General features: G+C 29.6%; 2 protein-coding genes across 3 annotated transcripts in view; both read right to left on the reverse strand.

The window, feature by feature from the left end:
* Positions 1–2,445, reverse strand: part of LOC136982302 (mitogen-activated protein kinase 14-like) — a 48,598-nt gene extending 46,153 nt beyond the window's left edge. The window contains exon 1 of one of the 2 annotated variants that reach the window (XM_067278779.1): positions 2,162–2,445. In XM_067278779.1, the coding sequence (XP_067134880.1) occupies positions 2,162–2,268 (107 nt within the window). In that variant the 5' untranslated portion in view covers positions 2,269–2,445. The remainder of the gene's footprint in view (positions 1–2,161) is intronic. The other variant, XM_067278778.1, reaches the window with a different exon arrangement.
* A 3,396-nt stretch (positions 2,446–5,841) lies between these two features.
* LOC136982303 (F-box/LRR-repeat protein 5-like) overlaps positions 5,842–20,511 on the reverse strand; it is a 43,223-nt gene continuing 28,553 nt past the window's right edge. The window contains exons 5-9 of the mRNA XM_067278780.1: positions 19,550–19,738; positions 13,152–13,450; positions 12,208–12,290; positions 11,615–12,127; positions 5,842–6,261 (exon numbers count right to left, since the gene is read on the reverse strand). Of these exons, the coding sequence (XP_067134881.1) occupies positions 6,030–6,261; positions 11,615–12,127; positions 12,208–12,290; positions 13,152–13,450; positions 19,550–19,738 (1,316 nt within the window). The 3' untranslated portion in view covers positions 5,842–6,029. The remainder of the gene's footprint in view (positions 6,262–11,614; positions 12,128–12,207; positions 12,291–13,151; positions 13,451–19,549; positions 19,739–20,511) is intronic.

Consider the following 20,511-nt stretch of genomic DNA (forward strand, 5'->3'; position numbering starts at 1 on the left):
TAATTATTTTCTTTAAGTAAACAGTAGATATTTAATATTTTAAAAATACTTCTCTGTAAACTCTTGTTAAAAAGATAAAAATTCAATAGCATTTCATTTATGAATCATTCTTTAGTTTTTGAAATCATTTTATTAATTATAGATTCAGAAGAGATGAGGCAATTCTGAAAACACTATTAAAAGTTTACATCACACTACACCCAAGCATATTTGTTTATTATTTTAAAAGTACTTAACTTATAATCTGGTTTTCAATACAATTCTGCAAAATTATTTATTTTAATAATATTGTTTACGTTTGAATGCCAAGAACAAAATTCTAAATATAAAAATACAATTGTAAAAAAATGAATTGCAATTAATTACAAATTATTACTACTAATTGAATTTTTCCTGCAAACATCCTGCTTAAAATATATTGTAATGGATTTTAATTAATGCAATGTTGGTAATTTCTAAGCAATTAGCATTAGTGTGATTAATAATATAATTGAAGAATTTTTTCTACTGGAAATGACAAAAGAAATTTTGAAAATTAATTGTTGTAGGTCTAGGGGAGACAAATACTTAACAAGCAAAAATAATGTGATGCAACTGTAAACATGCATATAACAGTGTCTTGTTTACACTATTTAATATAGTTTTCATTTAATATTCTCAAATTTTCAACCTGAAAGCAATTTCTAAAACAGAAAAATTATCTACAAAAACATTATTCTATTTACATAGATAATTTAGATATTTATTTACATACTTTCTTCCTTCTAAATAATAAATTTATGTAAATGAAATTTGTTTTGTCTTGGCAAATGGCAGTATCAATTCAAGATACTTGTTGATTTGTTAATTTTAATACATATAAATTCAAATAATTAAGTTATTTTTTTCTTTCCTTTTGTGGTTTTGATAATGAAAAATAAAAACAGATTTAAAAAATTAAGAATAAAGAAACGTCATTAAAATTTCTTATAACAGGATCCAGAAAACCTAACTGTGTCAAATTTTTCCCGGCAGGCAACTCAGCCATTTTTAAAGCACTCCGGCTCTCTAAAGTCTTTCTTGGGACTTCTAGAAATGGCCGAGTTTGCAAGGCATGGTGCGATCAAACTTTAGAATTCCCATACAAAAATAAAAAAGTGTTAACTTTATCACCTTCCAAAGATACATAAAAAGCCATATATAATAAGTTCTTGGTCAAGTCTACACGAAAACATTACACAATGGAAAACGAGGAGCATACTATACCGAATTCGGAACTTACTGGCACAAACAACAATCCCTTCCTTAGAAACACTACAGAGAAATTAAGGGGCAAAATTATCCTCCTGGACACAACTGGCTCCGTAGGATTTGGAGTTCAGAATCTAAAGGAGACTTTCCAAGAAGAACGCCACGCACCACTCCGGTAGAAAAAACCCACAATTCGAAAAATCAGAACCTTCCAAGGAAAGAAACTCTTCGAAAAAAAGTAAAGACGAACAACTGGTTTTCAATAATAGACAGTCCAACATCCAAGATATTTCGATGAATAGTTTAACAAATTTTTTATCGAACGCACAGCCATCTCCCTGAAGCGGGTTTCAAGTCTGACACCACGGTTCGAAGACACAAATTTACAAGGTAAATTATCTTTGAAGTATCGTTCCGGTCAAGGCCAGAAGAAAAAAAATTCCATATAATCATTTATTTATGTGGCAATCCAAATAACTAACTTATAAACAAATCTGTATTATATATTGCCTTTACCAGATTTTAAAGCCTTAAAGGCATAAAAATCCAGTTTTAAACTGCAGAAATTTGTTAAAACGACGAGATAGACGGATAAAAACAAAACATTTTAAAGGTAAGAGCGAATGCGCCATTATATCTTTTTTTCTCGACATCCAGGCAATTTGAGCGTGTAAAAATTTATTTAATTATAATCGGAAGCAGAAGAGAAACTCGGGATAAAAAATTCTCCATTGATTTCCACGAAAACACGAACGAGTTAAGGTGAAAAGGGTCGAGGAGGAGAAGAACGTCATCGACCTTCGCCAAACGACTCGACACTTATCAATTAAACAGGAACAGAATTCAAACGGACCAATGGAATTCCGCGATATTAAGTAACGGGCCAATGACGGAAAGGGTTACATCGAAAAAATAAGAGGAAAAACTTTACCAAACTTGTCCGTAGGCACCGGAGCCGACTGGTGATAAGTTTTGATATCTTTCGGGCACCTCCCAAATTGTTCTGTTCAGCTCCACGCGAACGAAGCCCGTTTTCATCTTTACCAGTCAAATGTTCTTTTATAAATGGCACAGATAATTGCCGACACGCTTTATTTTATCCACGTCTGGCCGACCGATTGAAAAAACTACCTCTCCGCACTCTCCTCTTCCATTTTGTATCGCGACGTACGAGACGTCGACGGTAGTTTGAAAAATTCCGACTAAATATCGCCAAAAAGAATTTATTTTTTTTACACTCTCGAAGACGTTTTTAAACGAATTAATACGTTCCGAGCTTAACGAGATTAAAATATTTATACTAAATTTTTTTCGTCTACGTTTTATTTCGGTACGAATACTTCCCGGAAACTTATTACGTAATTTCCGTTCGACGTCATTCTCCATTACGTATATTTTACTTGGCAAAGGTTATAGAAACGACGCCAGAATCGAAAAGTTCGGGAATAAAAATTTCAAATTTGAATGCCTCTGTTATTTTTATACACGTTAAAGTAAGAACGTATAGAAAAATTTTAGAATATTTTTTAAAAAATTAATCGTTGTCACTAACGATGTCTATGCACGGTACATTAATCGCCGACACCACACGTATGTAGAGAACGAAAGTAAAATAAAATCTTAATAAACCTTTAATAATTAAAATTGTGTGATTGTATTGCGGATGAAGTAAAGTAAATAATACAAACAAACAAATTTATTTAACTTTTCTCTGGTTTAAGCATTAAACGAGGGTTCTTTACCATAGATTAGCGCAAGGTTCGAACAATACTCCATGAAAACGATTAATTTTATCAAATGTTTAAACATATCCGGAGCAATTTTTTCTAAGTTCCTTCACCTTCCATAGATAATGATTTTTATAACAATTTCTGGTTAAATTATCACTTTAACACGTCTGTTTTACTTTAAAATATTGCTGTGGCCGATCCTTTGTGAGATCAAGAATCCAATCCCTCCGTTCTCATAACTCTATTTTAAAATACAAAAAGCCTAAAACTTAGTGAATTCAGTTAATTAACATGTTTTAATCAAATTTAGAAAATACTTTTGCTATATTAATTGGATTTCAAATAAAAATTTTGCGCTGAATAATACGTTATATATTGTCATTGCAGAACCTCTGATGAAATGTTTGTTCTCCTTTTGTCAATCAGTTCCCTTTATTTAAAGTAAATATTCAAGTGTATTTCAAGTGTGTACTTTTCATTGTTGGCTCTTACATTCGTACAAACCTTTAACTGTAATTTAAATCCACGTGTGGATCTTCGGATAACCAATACATATATGTACAGATAATAGTGAGGTTGAGGCCGAAGTTTTCAACGCGAAAACGTGTACGTCGGACGTTCAGCGCCGTCTTCCTGTAAACGTAGAAGTTTGACAATGGCATTTGGAACGTAGAGCATGATTCCACTGACTTTCCAAACGCCATTGTCAAACTTCTACGTTTACAGGAAGACGGCGCTGAACGTCCGACGTACACGTTTTCGCGTTGAAAACTTCGGCCTCAACTTCGCTATTGTCACAATGGAATCGTCGCATGGCGAGGATAGGGCCTAACGTATCCAGATGAACCACTCTGAAAAAATTCTCGGGTTTTTCGACCCATCCAGATTTGGTCCAGGGTGTAGGCTGCCGCCATTTGGTCATCCGTGGTCACTGTGCTTTTTCCTCCGTACTTATGTGGAGGGACGGAACAAACATACCCCATACGTAATGTCCACGAAAAATTCCCGTTGGCCACCGGGTTTGATCCCGGGTCCTTCAGAGAGGTAGGCCAATGCCTTAACTGTTTCCATCATTCAGCCATCCATCTTAGACTTACATAATCTCTATTGTTAATTAATATAGTAGTATATTTTCCCGTATCGTATCACTTTAGCTAATAAAAATCATTTATTGCTGATCTGTGTATACAATCATCATCTACTTGTTCCTGTACTTGAAAAAAAGTCTACCTCTTGCTTTATCATTACTAAGGGGTTCCACTTTTAACTGCCAAGCTTATAACGAGACCTTGACACTTCTAATAAGTCATCACTATTGGATGGCCGAGAGGTCAAGGTGGCAATCTACCATTCACCGGGATTAGGTTGAGACAAGTAAAAAAACTACAGGATTTTTTTGAGGGACCATCTGTCGGACTGAGTCACCAGCGCGACCAAACCAGTGCACTGGTTTGGTCACGCTGGTCAGACTACCAATCACTGCAGTGATTGTTTGCTATAATAGGGCCATCTTAGTGCTCGTGTGCAAAAAGAATTAAAATAAATAAACAACAGATCATTATTTCTTCATTTTGAGAGATTAATTTTTATGGATAGCTTAGCTGCAGAAGGACAGATGTATAAGTAAATTGTAATGAAGTTAACAGTATACAATCACCTATGTATGTTTACCTAAATAAATTTATGAAGATCATCTTTATATACAGATTCTATTTTCAGAAAAATTATATAAGAAAATTGATGAAGAAAATGTTCACATTATATTTGAATCTCTTGCGATGAATTTTGAAATTATAATTTATTAGCCACCATAGAACACTGCTAATTTTTCAGTCATCCCTCCACGATATTGCTGAAATTTGGGGATCAAGTTTTGTATAATTTTCTATGTTTCTGCTCTTTAGATATATGTATTACTTACAATTTTAGTGTTGTTTGTTTTTTATTTCACTTCATATGTATAAAATTACATAATTATGCGCCATATAAGGATATCGCATGCAACAATATCATTTAAATTATAAGAAAATTATTACATGTTAGTCAAATAAGGAAAATTTCTTGAATAAGAAATTGGCTATTATTTGGCTTAAATATAAATTTATCCAAAATGTACCTTTGTATATTTTTACTATTTGTAGAAAAAAAGGAAGGAAGAATGAGTTGGGAAAATATCAAAAATTATTAACAATTCTCTGTATGATAGAAATGAAATAATAATAAAATATGAAGTCTTCCAAAAAATAATGCTGTCATTTTAAATCACTGTAATTATATGTCAATTATTACATAAAAAGTATACCGATCGATACAGTAGCTATCAGAGTTTCGTCTCCTGTCTCTAGGAAGCACTGTGAAAGAAAGTGGCAACACTATATAGAGAAGGCGTTTTGCAGTCTGAATCACTTGTCATCGTGCAATGCAAGTAATCTGTGGGAACCACAAGATCGTGACTGACGTGAAAGGAGTGATGATGGATATGCTGCAGTGAGCATAGGAAGAATTTCAGTATCAGTGGGATGTGGGATTTGAGGTGCATGCACCAAAAAATTGAAAGGAGCAAATGTGAAACTTGGACAGTTTTCAATGGTTTAACTCTTTAAATACAAAATTGGCCAAAATTACCTTCATCCATTCAAGACAAAATTGGCCAAAGGGAAATTTGTTTGACTGGTTTTTGCCATACAAATATCCCTCGCACCCTGAGAGATAAAACAATTTTGTCTTTAAATACATAGAAATAAGAAATTTTCAGAGCTTAGAGTCAATGTACTGTACATTATGACTTCTTGGATAGTTATTAACATAATTACAATAATTTAAAATGGTAGCATTGTTTTTGCAAGACATTGTATATTTAAATAAAACGATACTACTTAAGAAATTTTCACAGATCTATTTTATTGTGCTATATTATTAAAAACTATTGTGTATTTTCCAGACTGTATTTAAGAGTGAATACAAGATAAGATTCGATTATAAGAACTGATGTGTAACTATTTTGAACGCAAAGCTTTATGTAACTGTAAAATAATCTGTTTTTGTTGCAACGAAGCAATATATTTCCTTCTATCTTTGCTGTCCACAACAACAGACCCTGACTTCGCTCTCCAGATTCTGACAGCCATTGGCAGATTCTGCATAAGGTCCGTTTTGAATGTGATCACAATAGTAGAGGTTTTCGGGTCGAAGATTCGAAGACAGCGAGACGACGGCTTTCAGACCCGGTCCGCTCAGGTTCCAACAGCCAGACACGTCCAGGTGTTGCAAGTGTGTTAGGATTCCACTTTCAGCAAAGTATCTATAATAACGTATAAATATATATGTTTTAATAATGTATATAATATTTGTTTTATATTACTTATTATCGTAACTATTAAACTTAACACTAATTAATGAAACTTATTGACAAATTAATTTTTAAATTAAACATCTTCAAATTATTAAAATTCAAAATAAATTAGAGAGCATTCAGCAATTTGCAAAAATAATGGAGCATGCCCAAAAAAGGGATAAACTTTGGAAGTTTTCTCAATTTCAATAAAAATACAGGCATTTATTTATTTTAAATATATATTTTTAAACGTTACTGTTTATTTATAACAAATTTATCATTTCACTACTAATTTCAAGAGTCAGGGAGGAGGTAGGAATATTGAAGCAGTTCTAAAGTGAAGGCAAGACTAAAAATAGTGCAAGTGTCTCTATTCTAACTTATTTCTCAATTTATTTATTTTCAACAGATTTTGGATAGTTTCATATTAATGAACTGAACTTGCAAATTGATATTTGAGTAGAAAAATTGTATTTTTTGAAACAACAAATCATTTGTTTAATTAAAAAAAATAGTTTAATATTAAATATGTAAGTACAATAGAGCGTCGTTTATTCGAATCAATTGGTGACTGGGGTTGTTCGGATAACCGATTATGTATGAAAAAATACATTAACCTATAACACGTTGAAATTTTTCTCCGTTTTGTGTCGCTTTGCATTAAATTTTTGTCGATTTTAAGCCTAACAAAAATTTTTATAATAATAATCGTGCCTATTATATCATTAAAAATTATTTCTTTATTTTGTACAAACAAAATAAATATATTGAAAAATATGAAAACAAAAAAAATATATACTTTAGAAGTTAATATAGTATCAAACACGTTTGATTCAGCTCGACATGGTCCGACTGGAAAGGTTTCGGTTAACCGACGCTTTGGTTGATCAGCTTTCAGATAAACAATGCTCTACTGTATTAAAATGATTATATACTGTGGTCTACAGGTTAGAGACAAGCTAGGAAATAGAAAATAATTCTGCAAGTAAATGTGAATTTCCAAATTTCTTAAAAATGCAACTAGATTTACTTTTAACTTCCCATTTTGAGAGAGAGTAGATAAACACTAACATGGAAGTACACCATACTGTGCTTTCATCATTTTGTTCTTTGTACTGTACATTTTTCCCTGCTCTTTGTTCTTTCTCCCTTGTAGAACTTTCTAATCTGCTTAATTCTTCCTTCTTAGAGGCAAGGACCAATTCCTGGAATAACCAGTACAATAGGTATGAGGTTACCGGGGCATACACATGGGGAAGAAGGTTCACTTTTGAGCTGGTGTTCAAAGAGAGAGGACGATGAAAAGGCAGAGACATGATATTGTCTGGTACTCAAGTAGACAGCTGAAGTCATAACTTTGAAATCTTTAAATCCATCAGAATGTTTGAAATTCCTGGGCCAGAGTTAGTAAGTTGGAGTTGGCATTCAACTTGATCAGTTAAAATTTTAAACAAATGACCAACAATTTGAATATAAATAAAAACCTTTGGGAACCAAAGATAAAAAGATCAAAGTATGAATTTTATGCAAGGAGTTCCATGTGGCTCCACACGACAATGAGAACTGAAAGATGTTTGCAAGACCTGACTACCTTTGTTCTGTCCTATCTGCCATCTTTAGTACTTCTTGCCTCATCTTCAATTTCCTTAGTAGTGTAAGTTTAGTATTAAGGATTAGGTTATAAAAATTATCATTGTAAGAATTATTCTTGTTTATTATATTGAATTAGTATTATCATGATTCAATGGGTTCTGGTCATTTATTAATTTTGTAATTTCCATAGACAATCAAGTTTAAGATTTCTGCTGGAGAAAGTCCTAGACCTGACATCCTTGATTGAACCTGTGAATAATTATATCATGCTTAAATAAATTAATTTTCTCACATCTACTGTGTGTTTGGTTTGTTGAGTGTTTGCATTAGTGGGCTAACAAAAACCATTTCATATATTTCACCCTAATTAAAAGAATTTTTTAATTTGCATTCTTAATATTGTGGAAAAAATGGTTTAATTCTGCCTTATTGTGTATGCCATATTGTGAACATAGTCTAACAAAAGCTAAAAAGTACAGCATTTCATAAGTTTCCAACAAACAGCTTAAAAGAAAATAGATTTTAGCAATTGCTCAATGAGGATGATAAACTAGCAACTGTGGTAACTTGAAAGGTGCATTAAGTAAATCAATTAATGGTAAAATTTTTTAAAAAAGGCATTAATGCTGTTAATGACCATCCTCCTGCATGGAAGGTCAAAAGATAAGTGCTAGTGTCGGAAGAAAGAATAGTCTCCAATAAAAAGTACACAAGTGAGAAAGTTGGGCTATGATGAAAGAAATCGATGTGTAAGAGTGAGAATAAATTACCAAATGGGGAGAAGGGAGTCCTTATTTCCACTATTTATGTACATGCTAGGAAGGGGCTATAAATTTCAAACCTATCTACAATGCTGGTGTGGGAGGGGCGAGAGATGGTTTGGTTGAAAATGGTCCATTAATCAGATCAAAGACGTTAGTCCCTGTCTAAAAAATTCCACTGTTAAAGGTACAGTACATTAAGTAATTTGGCAATTTCTTAACAAGGCTAGAAGACAAGGTCTGTTTGGACTTCATAAAATAATCTGCAATTTGTAACAAATGTTTAAAATAGAACAATTAGTTATGAAAGATTACAAAACTAAATAAAATTCTAACAAAAAAAAAATATTAAAAATGAACTGAATATAAACATGTTATTTTAAAATTTTTGCATTCTCTTATTAATAGACCAAGGTTTATTACAGAACTATATTGTAACAACAGTCTTTTCTAGATTATATACACCACTACATCATTGTTACCTATAATATAATCATATAATGCAGTCTCAAAGGAGTTTTAATTTTAGTTACATAAATATAAAATTTATTTGATTAATAGCAACAATTATTAATTCAAGTTTTGTGTTTTCTGTGCTATAATTTCTAAAGTTTTTAACTTTAGAAATTATAGCACATGGATCAGTAATAAAAAACTCAATTATTTATTTGTTTATATTTTTATGTTAAAAAAATATTAATAATAACTAAATATTGAAGAAGGATAAAGACTGATCTAATTATAAAGAATTATATCAAAAAGCAATTCTTGTGATGGTAAATTGAATTTCTGTTGTTGTCTCTTTCATTCTCAGACTGTTTCTACCTTGTAGGCTATGCTGTTGATGTAAATATTATTGTTTGAAAAGCGAGTGATTTAATGTTCAGATCCATGAATCTCTAGACAAATTATGCTCTTTGTTATTGGAAACAAGTAGTTCAAAAATTTTGTACAATAACTCTTCTGTTATTCTTATTGGTATAGCTTTTTATGAAGGCACAGAAATGAATGTCTCATCCAGCACATAATATCAAAATCATATTTCTGAAATAGTCAACATAGATATTCTAGAGCAGTAATGATAACCTTTTCTGGCTTGCAGGTCAAAAGTAAACTTTGTAGATTTCTGACGAACCTTGTGCAATTTTTCTTACAAACTTGCAAACTTTAAGCTTTCCAAGTATAGACATACTATGTAACTTCAAGTACACTGGCTACTAAAATAATACATGCTAATGATATGCAAACTAATAATATATAGTTTACTCTCATCTTTTCAGTGGTAGAATTTTAGTTCATTACAAATATCAGCTTAGATTGAATAATGAGCAAGGCAGAAAATGGGAAAATAAAATTATATTGCCAAAGCTCTGGATACTACATATTGGACAGATACGAGGGTCTTGAGCAAATACTATTTGTTTTATCGAGAATAAGAAAAAATATAAGATTTTCCAAATCAAACATCCTTTTACTTGATTAGTAAGCAGTAATGTATCATATCTTTAGACAAATATATTAAAAACTGTATGTTAATCCTAAATACTAGATTATTTCAGGCTACATTATGGATAATTTTAAAATTTGGCCTAGACACTGTTCTAAATTTTAAAAATCAATTTTAAATTTAATTAAATAATTTAGAAAACTGGAAAAAATATTGATCTGAAACAGGACAAATCTGCAACTTCTACATATCAGATGGGCGTGTTACTAGTTTCTCTATACAAACTTCTATTGCGATCAGTGTTTTCAGATATATATATTACATTAGGCTTCATAACCACACTGATTGATTACCACTACCAAATGGGATTGCCTAATATTCACGAACTGTTGATAACTATTGTCCAATCATAATTACACACACTAATATATATATTAATAGTGTTGACTTCATGGTAATTTGTACTCAAGACAAAACAGATTTTTTCCACCCCCACTTCCAGAATAGTGTCAACAGATCACTTCTAATACCAGTGCTCTTATATGAACAGTCTATAAACTGTACAGTACAGTTACAAAACTTCATTGTGTTTTGGCTTTTTTTTTTTTTCACTATTTTTAAGTTTTGACTGCTCATTTTACAGGTTGAGGCAGTTGCCTCGTCAAACTGTTTGCTTATTAATTTATAGGGCAAGTTTGTCAATTGGCCCTATAAATTAGAATGTTTTAGCTTGCAAAATGGTATAAAATCTGAAAAAAACATTTATTTTCAATTTTTATTTTACAATTTGCAGCTTGGGCCAGCAAATTTCAATATTGGCTAGGTTAAGAAGCCATGATATTTCAAATTTATTGAAATATAAACTGAAAGCTTATAAATAGAAACATGTTTAAAATTTTCTCATTGATAATTTATAAGTTTTGCAAATATCAAGTAAAAATTATTAAATAGGGCCTAACTTTTATTACTGGACAAATGTATCAATCTTTATGTCAGTTCAAAAAGTAAGCCTCATTTAATAATTTTCACATTGGTCATATATTCAGTATATTCTTCTCTTGTGAAAATTATCAAAAAATAATGCAATTAGTACAATTTTCATATTGTACTATTTTCACTTTTATTCACAACAATGTATTCAAAGTATAATTAAATCTGTTTTTCACTCTTATATTCTATTTTATTTTATTTTAAATGACCCATTACATAGGTCATTTAAATTAATTTTTCAGCCATAAATAATTATATCCTTAAAATTGTTTATAAAGTACATCATTAGGCAATTGTTAAAAGAGTAAAAGCAATAAAATCAGTTATTCATGTTTTGTAAAAATTAAAATAGAATATACAGCCATTTGGATGATAATCTTAGGAGATAAAAACATGTTTTCTGTTCCTGTTTGTAATCATGTATATAATAAACAAAACTTTCTTTTTTTCTGAAAACAATGATTGTAAGTATATACCGTTCTTAACAAACAGTATATACTTTTTATTATTCAAATTTATTACTACTCACCTCAAACCATTATCAGTTATCTGATAACATCCAGATAAACTAAGAAACCTTAATCCAGCAGCAATCTGTACACTTTCACAGGAATTTGATTTCGTGGGAAACGTCCTTTTCCTGTATACTTCTTCCAAATTTTTTGTCCTTGAATAAACTGATCTTTGTTTATATGTATTGAAAGAATCACAAGCAATGCTCTGACAACACAAACCGGCTGAAAAAAAGGGGCACTGTCTTGATAACATTTCTAATTCACACAAAACAATGTCTTCTAATATATCTGTCTGTAAACATTTTTGTTGAATGCAAGCAGTCTTTGATATCTTTACATTCTTTTTATCGCCTTTCTGAACACTCGATGATCCTTTGACACAAATGTCGCCAATGGCATTTTCTGATGAGTATATTTCTGCTGAATAGAAGCATTCACTCAGACGATATAAACCCAAGTCGCCGAATTCACAGCATCCGGATAAATCGAGATGCTTTAGATTTAAGCAAGCATTTGTCTTGATTAGTCTGTAAATAGAACAGAGTAACTAGAGAAACTATAGAATTTGTTAAAAAAAACAAATCTGAAGTTAACATTAGAAACTTACCCTTTGAATGCAGAATCAGTAATATTTGTATATGATACGTCAAGAAAAGAGAGATTGGGACAAAGCAGAAGAAATGAATGTAACTGAAAGAAAATTTCAGTAATGCAGAAATAGTATTAAAATATAAAAATTAATATTTTTTATAAAAATAATTTTGGATAAGAGATAATGATAGAATTTACTATTTTGAGAATAAACTATGCCTGTCTTTCGGCATTAAGGTTGTTTATCTGAAAATATTTAATTATAAACAAATACTTTTGACATTTCAAAATGTTATCATCAGGCAAATGTCAAAAGTACTTACTTGTAGTTAAATATTTTCAAGTAAACAATTGAAAGACAGTGTAGTTTATTCCTATTCTAAGCTTGACATTGTTTGTGAGTATATTTTATAAATTTGCTATTAGTTATATAGCATTCTTTTTACATATAATTTTAAATTTATTTATAGCTTACTGTAGATATTCTTTGACAAGGTAAACAGAAGTAGCAACTCTAAGAAGGAACACTGGAAAACATTCAATTTATGAATCTTTCCCAGTGTTCCTTCAGTGACTAAGACATGATTTGTTTCAAGTTAGAAAATTTGGTACTCTTAGTGTACAAAAGGAGGGAAATTAAACCAATGCAGTATTTGTAAAACAAGAGCCAGTTGAAGTATAATTCTTTTATTGAAGTTGGGTAAGTCAAACCCAAATCTAATTACTTCTGGAGATGAAGTGTATGGCAAATTATTTAATTTATTGAGAAGTATGAAAACCAAGATACAAATATAGTAGTTAATTATTAATTGAAAGTTTAAGAAATATAGGTTCTTAGTACAGAATGAGATAAAACAGTTTTACAGTATTTTTAAGATTTTTAAATATTCTTACATTGTAGGTATTATTAGCAAAACTAAAATAAAGTTAACAAGAAAATATGAATAAAAAATTGCTTACTAAACTACTTGTAAGTCCTCTGGATGACGTCAAAACAATTTTATGAACGCCAATGCCAACTTTTGGTAGAAGGTATTTAATGAGTGAATTCAGGACCTTATTTTCTTGTTTGATGGATTTAATTTCATCAGCACATGAGCAGTCGTCACTTCCGCAATCAACATTACAGTCTAAGTCATTATCGCCAGATTCGTCGTAGTCTGCATCTTCGTCAAGAAACTTATAATTCTTTAAATGATAATCATTTGTCAGCGGAAGATATGGTTCGATTAGGTCGAATTCTGTAATGTTCCATTTTCCTAAAACAAAATTTCTTGTAAGTTATTTAGAAAAGGCACAGTGAAATTAATACATTTAAAAATTAATTAGCACAACAAAAAGTTTTAATGTAGAAATTCTCTAATTCATTGAAAAAAGCTTATTGTTCAATTTAAAATTCATGATGAACTTTCTGAAATTTCCTCAGGTTCTTGGACTTGTATTAGCTGAAGAGAGACATTTGTGATGCACATGCATGCATAATATGGTATGTTAATGTGCTTGATAAATTAATTGAAATAAATATTAAGGTGTAGTTGGCACAAGATATTGCACTTGGTCAATGCTAATGAGTGGATGGCAGGACATTGGGGGTCACTGATTATGATCAAACTCAGTGAGGTTATAGTGCATCCCCAACAATTGATAAGCAATAAGGTGCAATACTCAAAATTAAGTGAGAAAATTGTGGTAAAAAATTGCAAATCACTTAAAACCTTCAGACTTCCTATCATTTAGATTGGCCAGTGGCTTGGTGGGGTGCACCAGTTTCATAATTGTGAGGTTGGTGTTTCAAATCTCGGTGGTAGTAATGGTATTTTCCTCCCCTAAAACTATAATTTTCACTTTATTTTTGTTACCTTTAAATTTATTATACTGTTATAGAGAAAAACTGATTAATTTTTAGAAAACTACAAATGCACAATAAACAGGGTAATAAAGCATAAAGTCCATCTGTTTCAAGTGACAAGTCAATGTTAAAAGCAGTTAACAAATGCTACCTAATAATGTTTATTCAAAAACAAAACATTTTCTGTATTTTCATGTACAGTTCATACTTTGATAACAAAGTCATTGTTTAACCTAAATGTGTCTATAATTGCATCTTCGTTCAGAAGAATGAAAAAATGGTTCTGATATCTCATGCTAACATCAATAGCATAGAAGTTATGTGTTCTGCAGAAGAATCACTGCATGAAAACATTACAAAATTTACATATTAAGAAAGCATCCTTTAAGATCAAGACCTAATTGCAGTCGAGGGTTCTTCATCAATTTCGGAAGCTGCAAAGGCAGTAGAAAAAAACCATTAAACACTCAGATATTTTCCAATATGATACAGTACAAATGATTCTCCTACAAATTAGTTGATGATGATTTAATGTTTAAAAACACTTCTCCAAGTCTGCTTTCCCAGTGATACATATAAATCTTATTTTAAAAATCTGCATTTATTCAATGTGCATACTGCAGAAATCTTTGTTGTTTCACATGCTTCTACAACAATTATCATCCACAAAATTGTGTTCCTGGAAAGCAAATAGATTTAATGATGTTAATAAAAAAGACATTTTTATTAACAAAATTGACCTTGAATAATGATAATTTTGTTTATAACTTCTTCCCAAATAAATTATAAATAAATGTTAGCACAAACCCCACAGGTACTGTACATGAATATACTTATTTAAAAATTATTTTTGAATAATGTAAAAAAATACCAAGAATAAAATGAAAATTATAGTTTTAGGAAAAAAAAAAACATTGATACCACCAGGATTTGAAACATCAACTTGATGATTATGAAACTGGCATGCTCCCAACTGAGCCACCCATCACTATAAATGATGGGAATTGTAAAGATTTTAAGTGATTTGCAATTTTAAACCTCAATTTTCTCATTTAATTTTGAGTATTGTGTCTTATTGTGCCAATTGTTGGGGATGTACCAATTGCACGTGCCAATTTTTGGGGATGTGCTATAACCTGACCGAGTTTGATCAAACTTGGTTATCCCTACATTGTGCCATCCCCTTGTAAGTGTGCCTGTTTTAGGAAAATAGGGAGTAGTTTGGTGATAATTTTGGTACACTTGTGAGTACTTATGCTGTATGAGTTTTATCAGTTATGTCATTTCTTCTCAAAAAGAGCATTTGTGTAAATGAAAATAAACCTTCTGTAGGCTGGGTGGTAAATGGGAAAATAGGGGAGAGCCAGAAAGGTGATTATGAATTTAATAGTCATACACATTTTTCTAAGCACATTTATATCTAATAGCAAGTTTACAGGGTTCCATTAAACTTGCTATTAGATATAAATGATGCTAAAAAGTTCCAAGAAACTTAGTAGAGGAAAGTTTTGACATGAAGAGTACTACCACATCCTGTCACCTAATCTCCCCTAAAGTAGGCACATATTATATTGACCAAGTGCAATCTTATTGCACAGGCTATAATACAACATACATAAGCAAAGTATACTCTTTTAAATAAATTTTTAAGTCATTCTTTGAATAAAATGAAAATAATTCTACTCAAGAAACGTACCATAATTAAAGTTCAAGGAACTTGGAACTGCAAAGTATCAAAAGTCTACCGATCGGCCCACAAGTGCAGGAACTGCTAAAATTATGCTTCTCCTTTCCCAACTAAAATAATATTGTCTGTAGATGCATGCATATAACAGATAAGAAGACTTACAAGTTCTATAACAATTTGCATCAGACAACTATGTTAATATACTGGTTTTCTTACGTAATCCTTTCATTCCAAACATCCTTCATGTTGTATTTTTGTCAAATATATGTTTCAATTTATCTAACAATTTTTTTTATAAGAGGAAAACAGAATTTTAGAATATGTTAAATATTCATTATGAGTAGGAAGAACAAATTCATATGTATTCAGTTAAATGGAACAGCACAAAGCATATTTTGTGACTGTGTAATATGATGAGCCATTTGTCTATGCTACAGACACTTTGGACTTCATATAATATTAAAGTTTAAATTTAATTCCTGAAATTTAAATAAATTAAAAAAGTTTTTCCTCAAACAATAAAAACAATAAACAAATTATGTATTTCATTTTTACAAGGAAGAAAAGATTAATAGTTAAAATAAACTCTCTCATTTTTAGAAGAAACACTAAAAGCATTAAAGAATTCTTTTCATTTGAGAAATTCTACGATATTTGTATTATCATAATAAAATGACACTCAAAATGTGTTATATATTTTTAACATTGTTAAAATCAGAACTATAGTTCATAATTCATAGATAACATGTACTTAAAAAATTCACTTACAAAACATTTTATCATCAAAAAATTTGATAACAGTAAGATTAACTAATTATCTGTAGTTTTTATATAAAAATATCAAATTTTACATTAATAATAGCATTAAAATATTTACTTAAATCTCAATATTGACTATCTCAAAAAAAGTTATTTGCTTTATGATATTCAAGAACTATCAGCTTAATCCTTACAAAAAAATATTTACTAATAAACAGAGCTTAAAATAAATTCTCTTAAGTATAACTTTCTGTAAGACTTATTAAATTTGCTATTTCAATTTAAAATAATTTTGAAAGCTGTAAGATAAATTTACTTTTAAATCTTTTGGGTTTGTTATAGGGGCAGTAATCAAATGCTGTCACAAAGCAATAAATGTAGAAACTAGATAAATAGAAACATTTGCTAAAAAATTTTTAATTCTAATCTTTAACCCAATAATTTAAATTAAAAATGTGCAGTTGTCTTTCTGTTAAAATGAAGGAAGTGTTTTTGTTTCATGCTCACTAATTTTCTGTATAGGCTAAGTCCATTGAGCAATGATGTGAGACTTGAAGAAAATCCAATTAAAAAGAAATTGGCAATGTAAAGAAAAAGTCATAGTTAATAAATAAAACACAGCACATCTCTGAACCTTAAAAGTACAATTCCAGAATAGTTTAATGCAGATAAAACACAAACATTTTCAATCTACATAAGAGATCTTTAGGTTATAAGGTTACAGAGTTCTCAAATGGAATGTGAAAATGGAACATTCTTAAAATTATTTGAAAAAACTAATAATATTTTTTAAATAAATTCTAGTTTAAGAAAAATTCTCATTTTTACATTTTTTCAAATAATTCTCATTTAATTTTTTAATAATTTGTTAAATTCTCGTTTATACATTTAAAAAATTTTTTTTTATTTCAACTCTTCCTATTGGTATAAAAGTTGCCAGGCATAAGATAATTGTTATTCATCTTTGAAATTGATAAATAAATGTTTTCAAAACATTCTCAAGTTCCAAATCTTCAGATATATTCTCAGATAGAATATATCTAGAGATTTCTGATACTAATTTTAAATACACTCAAAACAAAACAATTGAATAAAGATTTTGTATAGCAAATATAATTGCAATATTATATTCAAATATAATTACAATAAAAAAATTTAATACTTTAATTAATTCAAAGATATTTTGTACCTGTGCATACATGAATAAAATTCACCACACATAGACATTATATATAAAACAGTGGGTCAATAAATAACTAGCTAAAAGTGACAGCATAAAATATATTTATTGGCTAGTTATTTATTGTATAAATAACTAGCCAATAAATACACATATATTTCAGCAATTACATAATCTTAGGCCAGAAACACATGCGTAAAATTGTGTGGCAGAAAACTGAATCAGAAATCAGCTTTCAGTTCAGTTTCTGTTTTACACTTTTATGCCAGAACACACATACATAAAAATTCTGGCCGAACAGGAAACAGCACTGCCACTAACAGTGCTAATTTTATTAATTTTTTTTCCTCGTATATCTATCCCTTTGTACCTTCCATTTTTTCTCCACTTCCTCTGCTATAATATTGAAAATTTAAATTAATACACTTGTATTCTGAATTCAAATAAAGAACGTGTGATCTAAATACTAAGCCTATACATCAATTCTACTAGACCTACCTGTTGTTTGAAATTTTGCACCTACAGCCATCCTTAAACATTGTTTAAATACAGTGTCTTTATACGTGACACTGATATGGTCGAATGGATTCAATAAACTCCTCTATTTCATTTATTTTTCATTTTTTCGAGACTGTCACAATTATAGGGTTAACCGTTATTGCCCCCATTGTTAGAATAAAAACCATGTGTGTACTTTGACGTCACAGAAAAGACTTCTCTTTATTGGAGGAACTTTTACTTTTTACAGTGTAAAAATTTTACGTCGTAAAAAGTAGAGACATACTCTACTCTTTTTTCAGTTCTGTTTCAGCCAAAATTTCAGAAAAATTTTTATGCTTTCTGTTTTATGCTAGATTTTATGCCACATTTTACACGTGTGTTCCTGGCCTTATGAAGAGTATCTTAAAGAAAATATATGAATAAGCTATAAGTCATATTTAATAAATAAAGTTATCTGTGCCTATATCATAAAAAATTCCATTTCTCAGTAGGATTTTTATGAAGAAAATGTAACAACTTATTACTATTAATATAATTATAACTAATCAAAAAATTTATAATAAAAAAATTGCATTGTGTTTGCATAGAACTTTATGTACAATAATTTGACAACTAAGCCATTTTAATTAATTAATTATTTTATGTAGTCAATTATGTTGTGTTTATATTCTTATATTTATAAAGTTGTGAAAACAATGAAAAGTAAATTTGATTCTAAACTAATATTAGATGTTTAATACATTTTATCTCTTATTATAATGACACATGCTTTAAGTTTAACTGTAATCTTAAAGTTAAAGCATGTTCAAAATAATTAAAAATAATTAACTACAAATGAATATGTGTAATACATAAATTATCTGCTTAGTTAGTTTTTAGTTCGTGACTTTAGTTTTAATAAGAATGTTTTTGTATATATATTATTAAATTAATGCAGAACTAATTATTTTATATTAAAAAAATATGATGTAAGTACATCTCTTCAACAATAAAAAAGGACTGTTAAAAACATCAGTAATTTGTTATTATATTCATTATTTTAAGGTGACTTTTTTTTTTGAAAATTTTTTAAAAATTACATATATAAATATACCTTTTTAAAATATATTTTAATCAATCCCCAAATATACAAATTAACTTTTCAACTAATTTCTCCTGAAAAATATGTAACAACATTCTCCTTCCTTACTCAAATATCTTTTGTTACTTTTATTTAAAATAAAATATTAATAATAAATATTAAAAAAAAAAAAAAATACATTTTAAATGTTAAAAATATTTGATGAAGAGAGTGAATGTTTGTTTAATTTTCCAAAATTTCTTACCCTGATATTATTAAATGAAATTAATGAAAGCCTTCAAAAAAATATTTACGAATCTACCTCGAGCCCAATGAATGGGATAAATATTTCTCCATAATGAAGGATCATACACAAACTGACTCCACTTCTGGCAGACTTCTGAACATCGTAAAAGATCAGGAATTGGTAAGAATGAAAAGATGTTTACTATGACTTCTGGTGGCAACCTTAAAAATATGTTTTGATCCAGTTCCTCGGCAGGTTCATTTTCTGAATTAGTGATAAAAATTTATTCAAATATGTAATTTGTATGAGAGCAAAATACATTAAATTTATAAATAAAATTAAGAATTAATTAAATTTATAGTAAAAGATGTCTAAATAACAATAATAATTAAGTCAAAATATAACCCAAATTTTTGTATCCGTACTAACATATAATTATAATTTTTATAATTCAATAATTATTTCTACCATTGAAATTCATTTCAAAAAGCAGTAATCTAAACAGTAGTGTAAATACAAAATCTTCCAATAAGAATGCTACTATCTTAAACTATTGTAATTATGTTAATTATTATCAGAGGACTTTGCAATGTATATTTAAACATTGACTAACCATCCAACTTTCACATTAGCCCATTACTATCTATCTATGAATACACTTGTGTCACATGGCACAATACTTAAATTCTTCCTATGCTTGCTACAGCATATCCATTATCACTCCTCCCATGACAGCCACAATTCTGTGACTTCTGCATGTGAGGAGTTACACAATTCCTAGTGGTTTTGATTCTGCCAAATGCAGACTGTCTTCTCTGGTGTGGAGCTACCATTTTCATTTATGGCACTTTCAAAAGTAATAGACAACAAGACATTCAAAAGAAATGGGAGATGAAACCTGGGGAGTTACTCTAATAATGGTTATTAGCTAAGAGGTATGCAATGTAATTAACATAATTACAGTAATTTAAAATGGTAGCATTCATTTTGGAATATTCTGTATTACACTATTTTATGAAAAGTTTCTTGTAAACAGA

Source organism: Centruroides vittatus, unplaced genomic scaffold (assembly GCF_030686945.1).
Source record: "Centruroides vittatus isolate TY-2023 unplaced genomic scaffold, ASM3068694v2 contig_82, whole genome shotgun sequence".
In the NCBI taxonomy this organism is placed as follows: Eukaryota; Metazoa; Arthropoda; class Arachnida; order Scorpiones; family Buthidae; genus Centruroides; species Centruroides vittatus.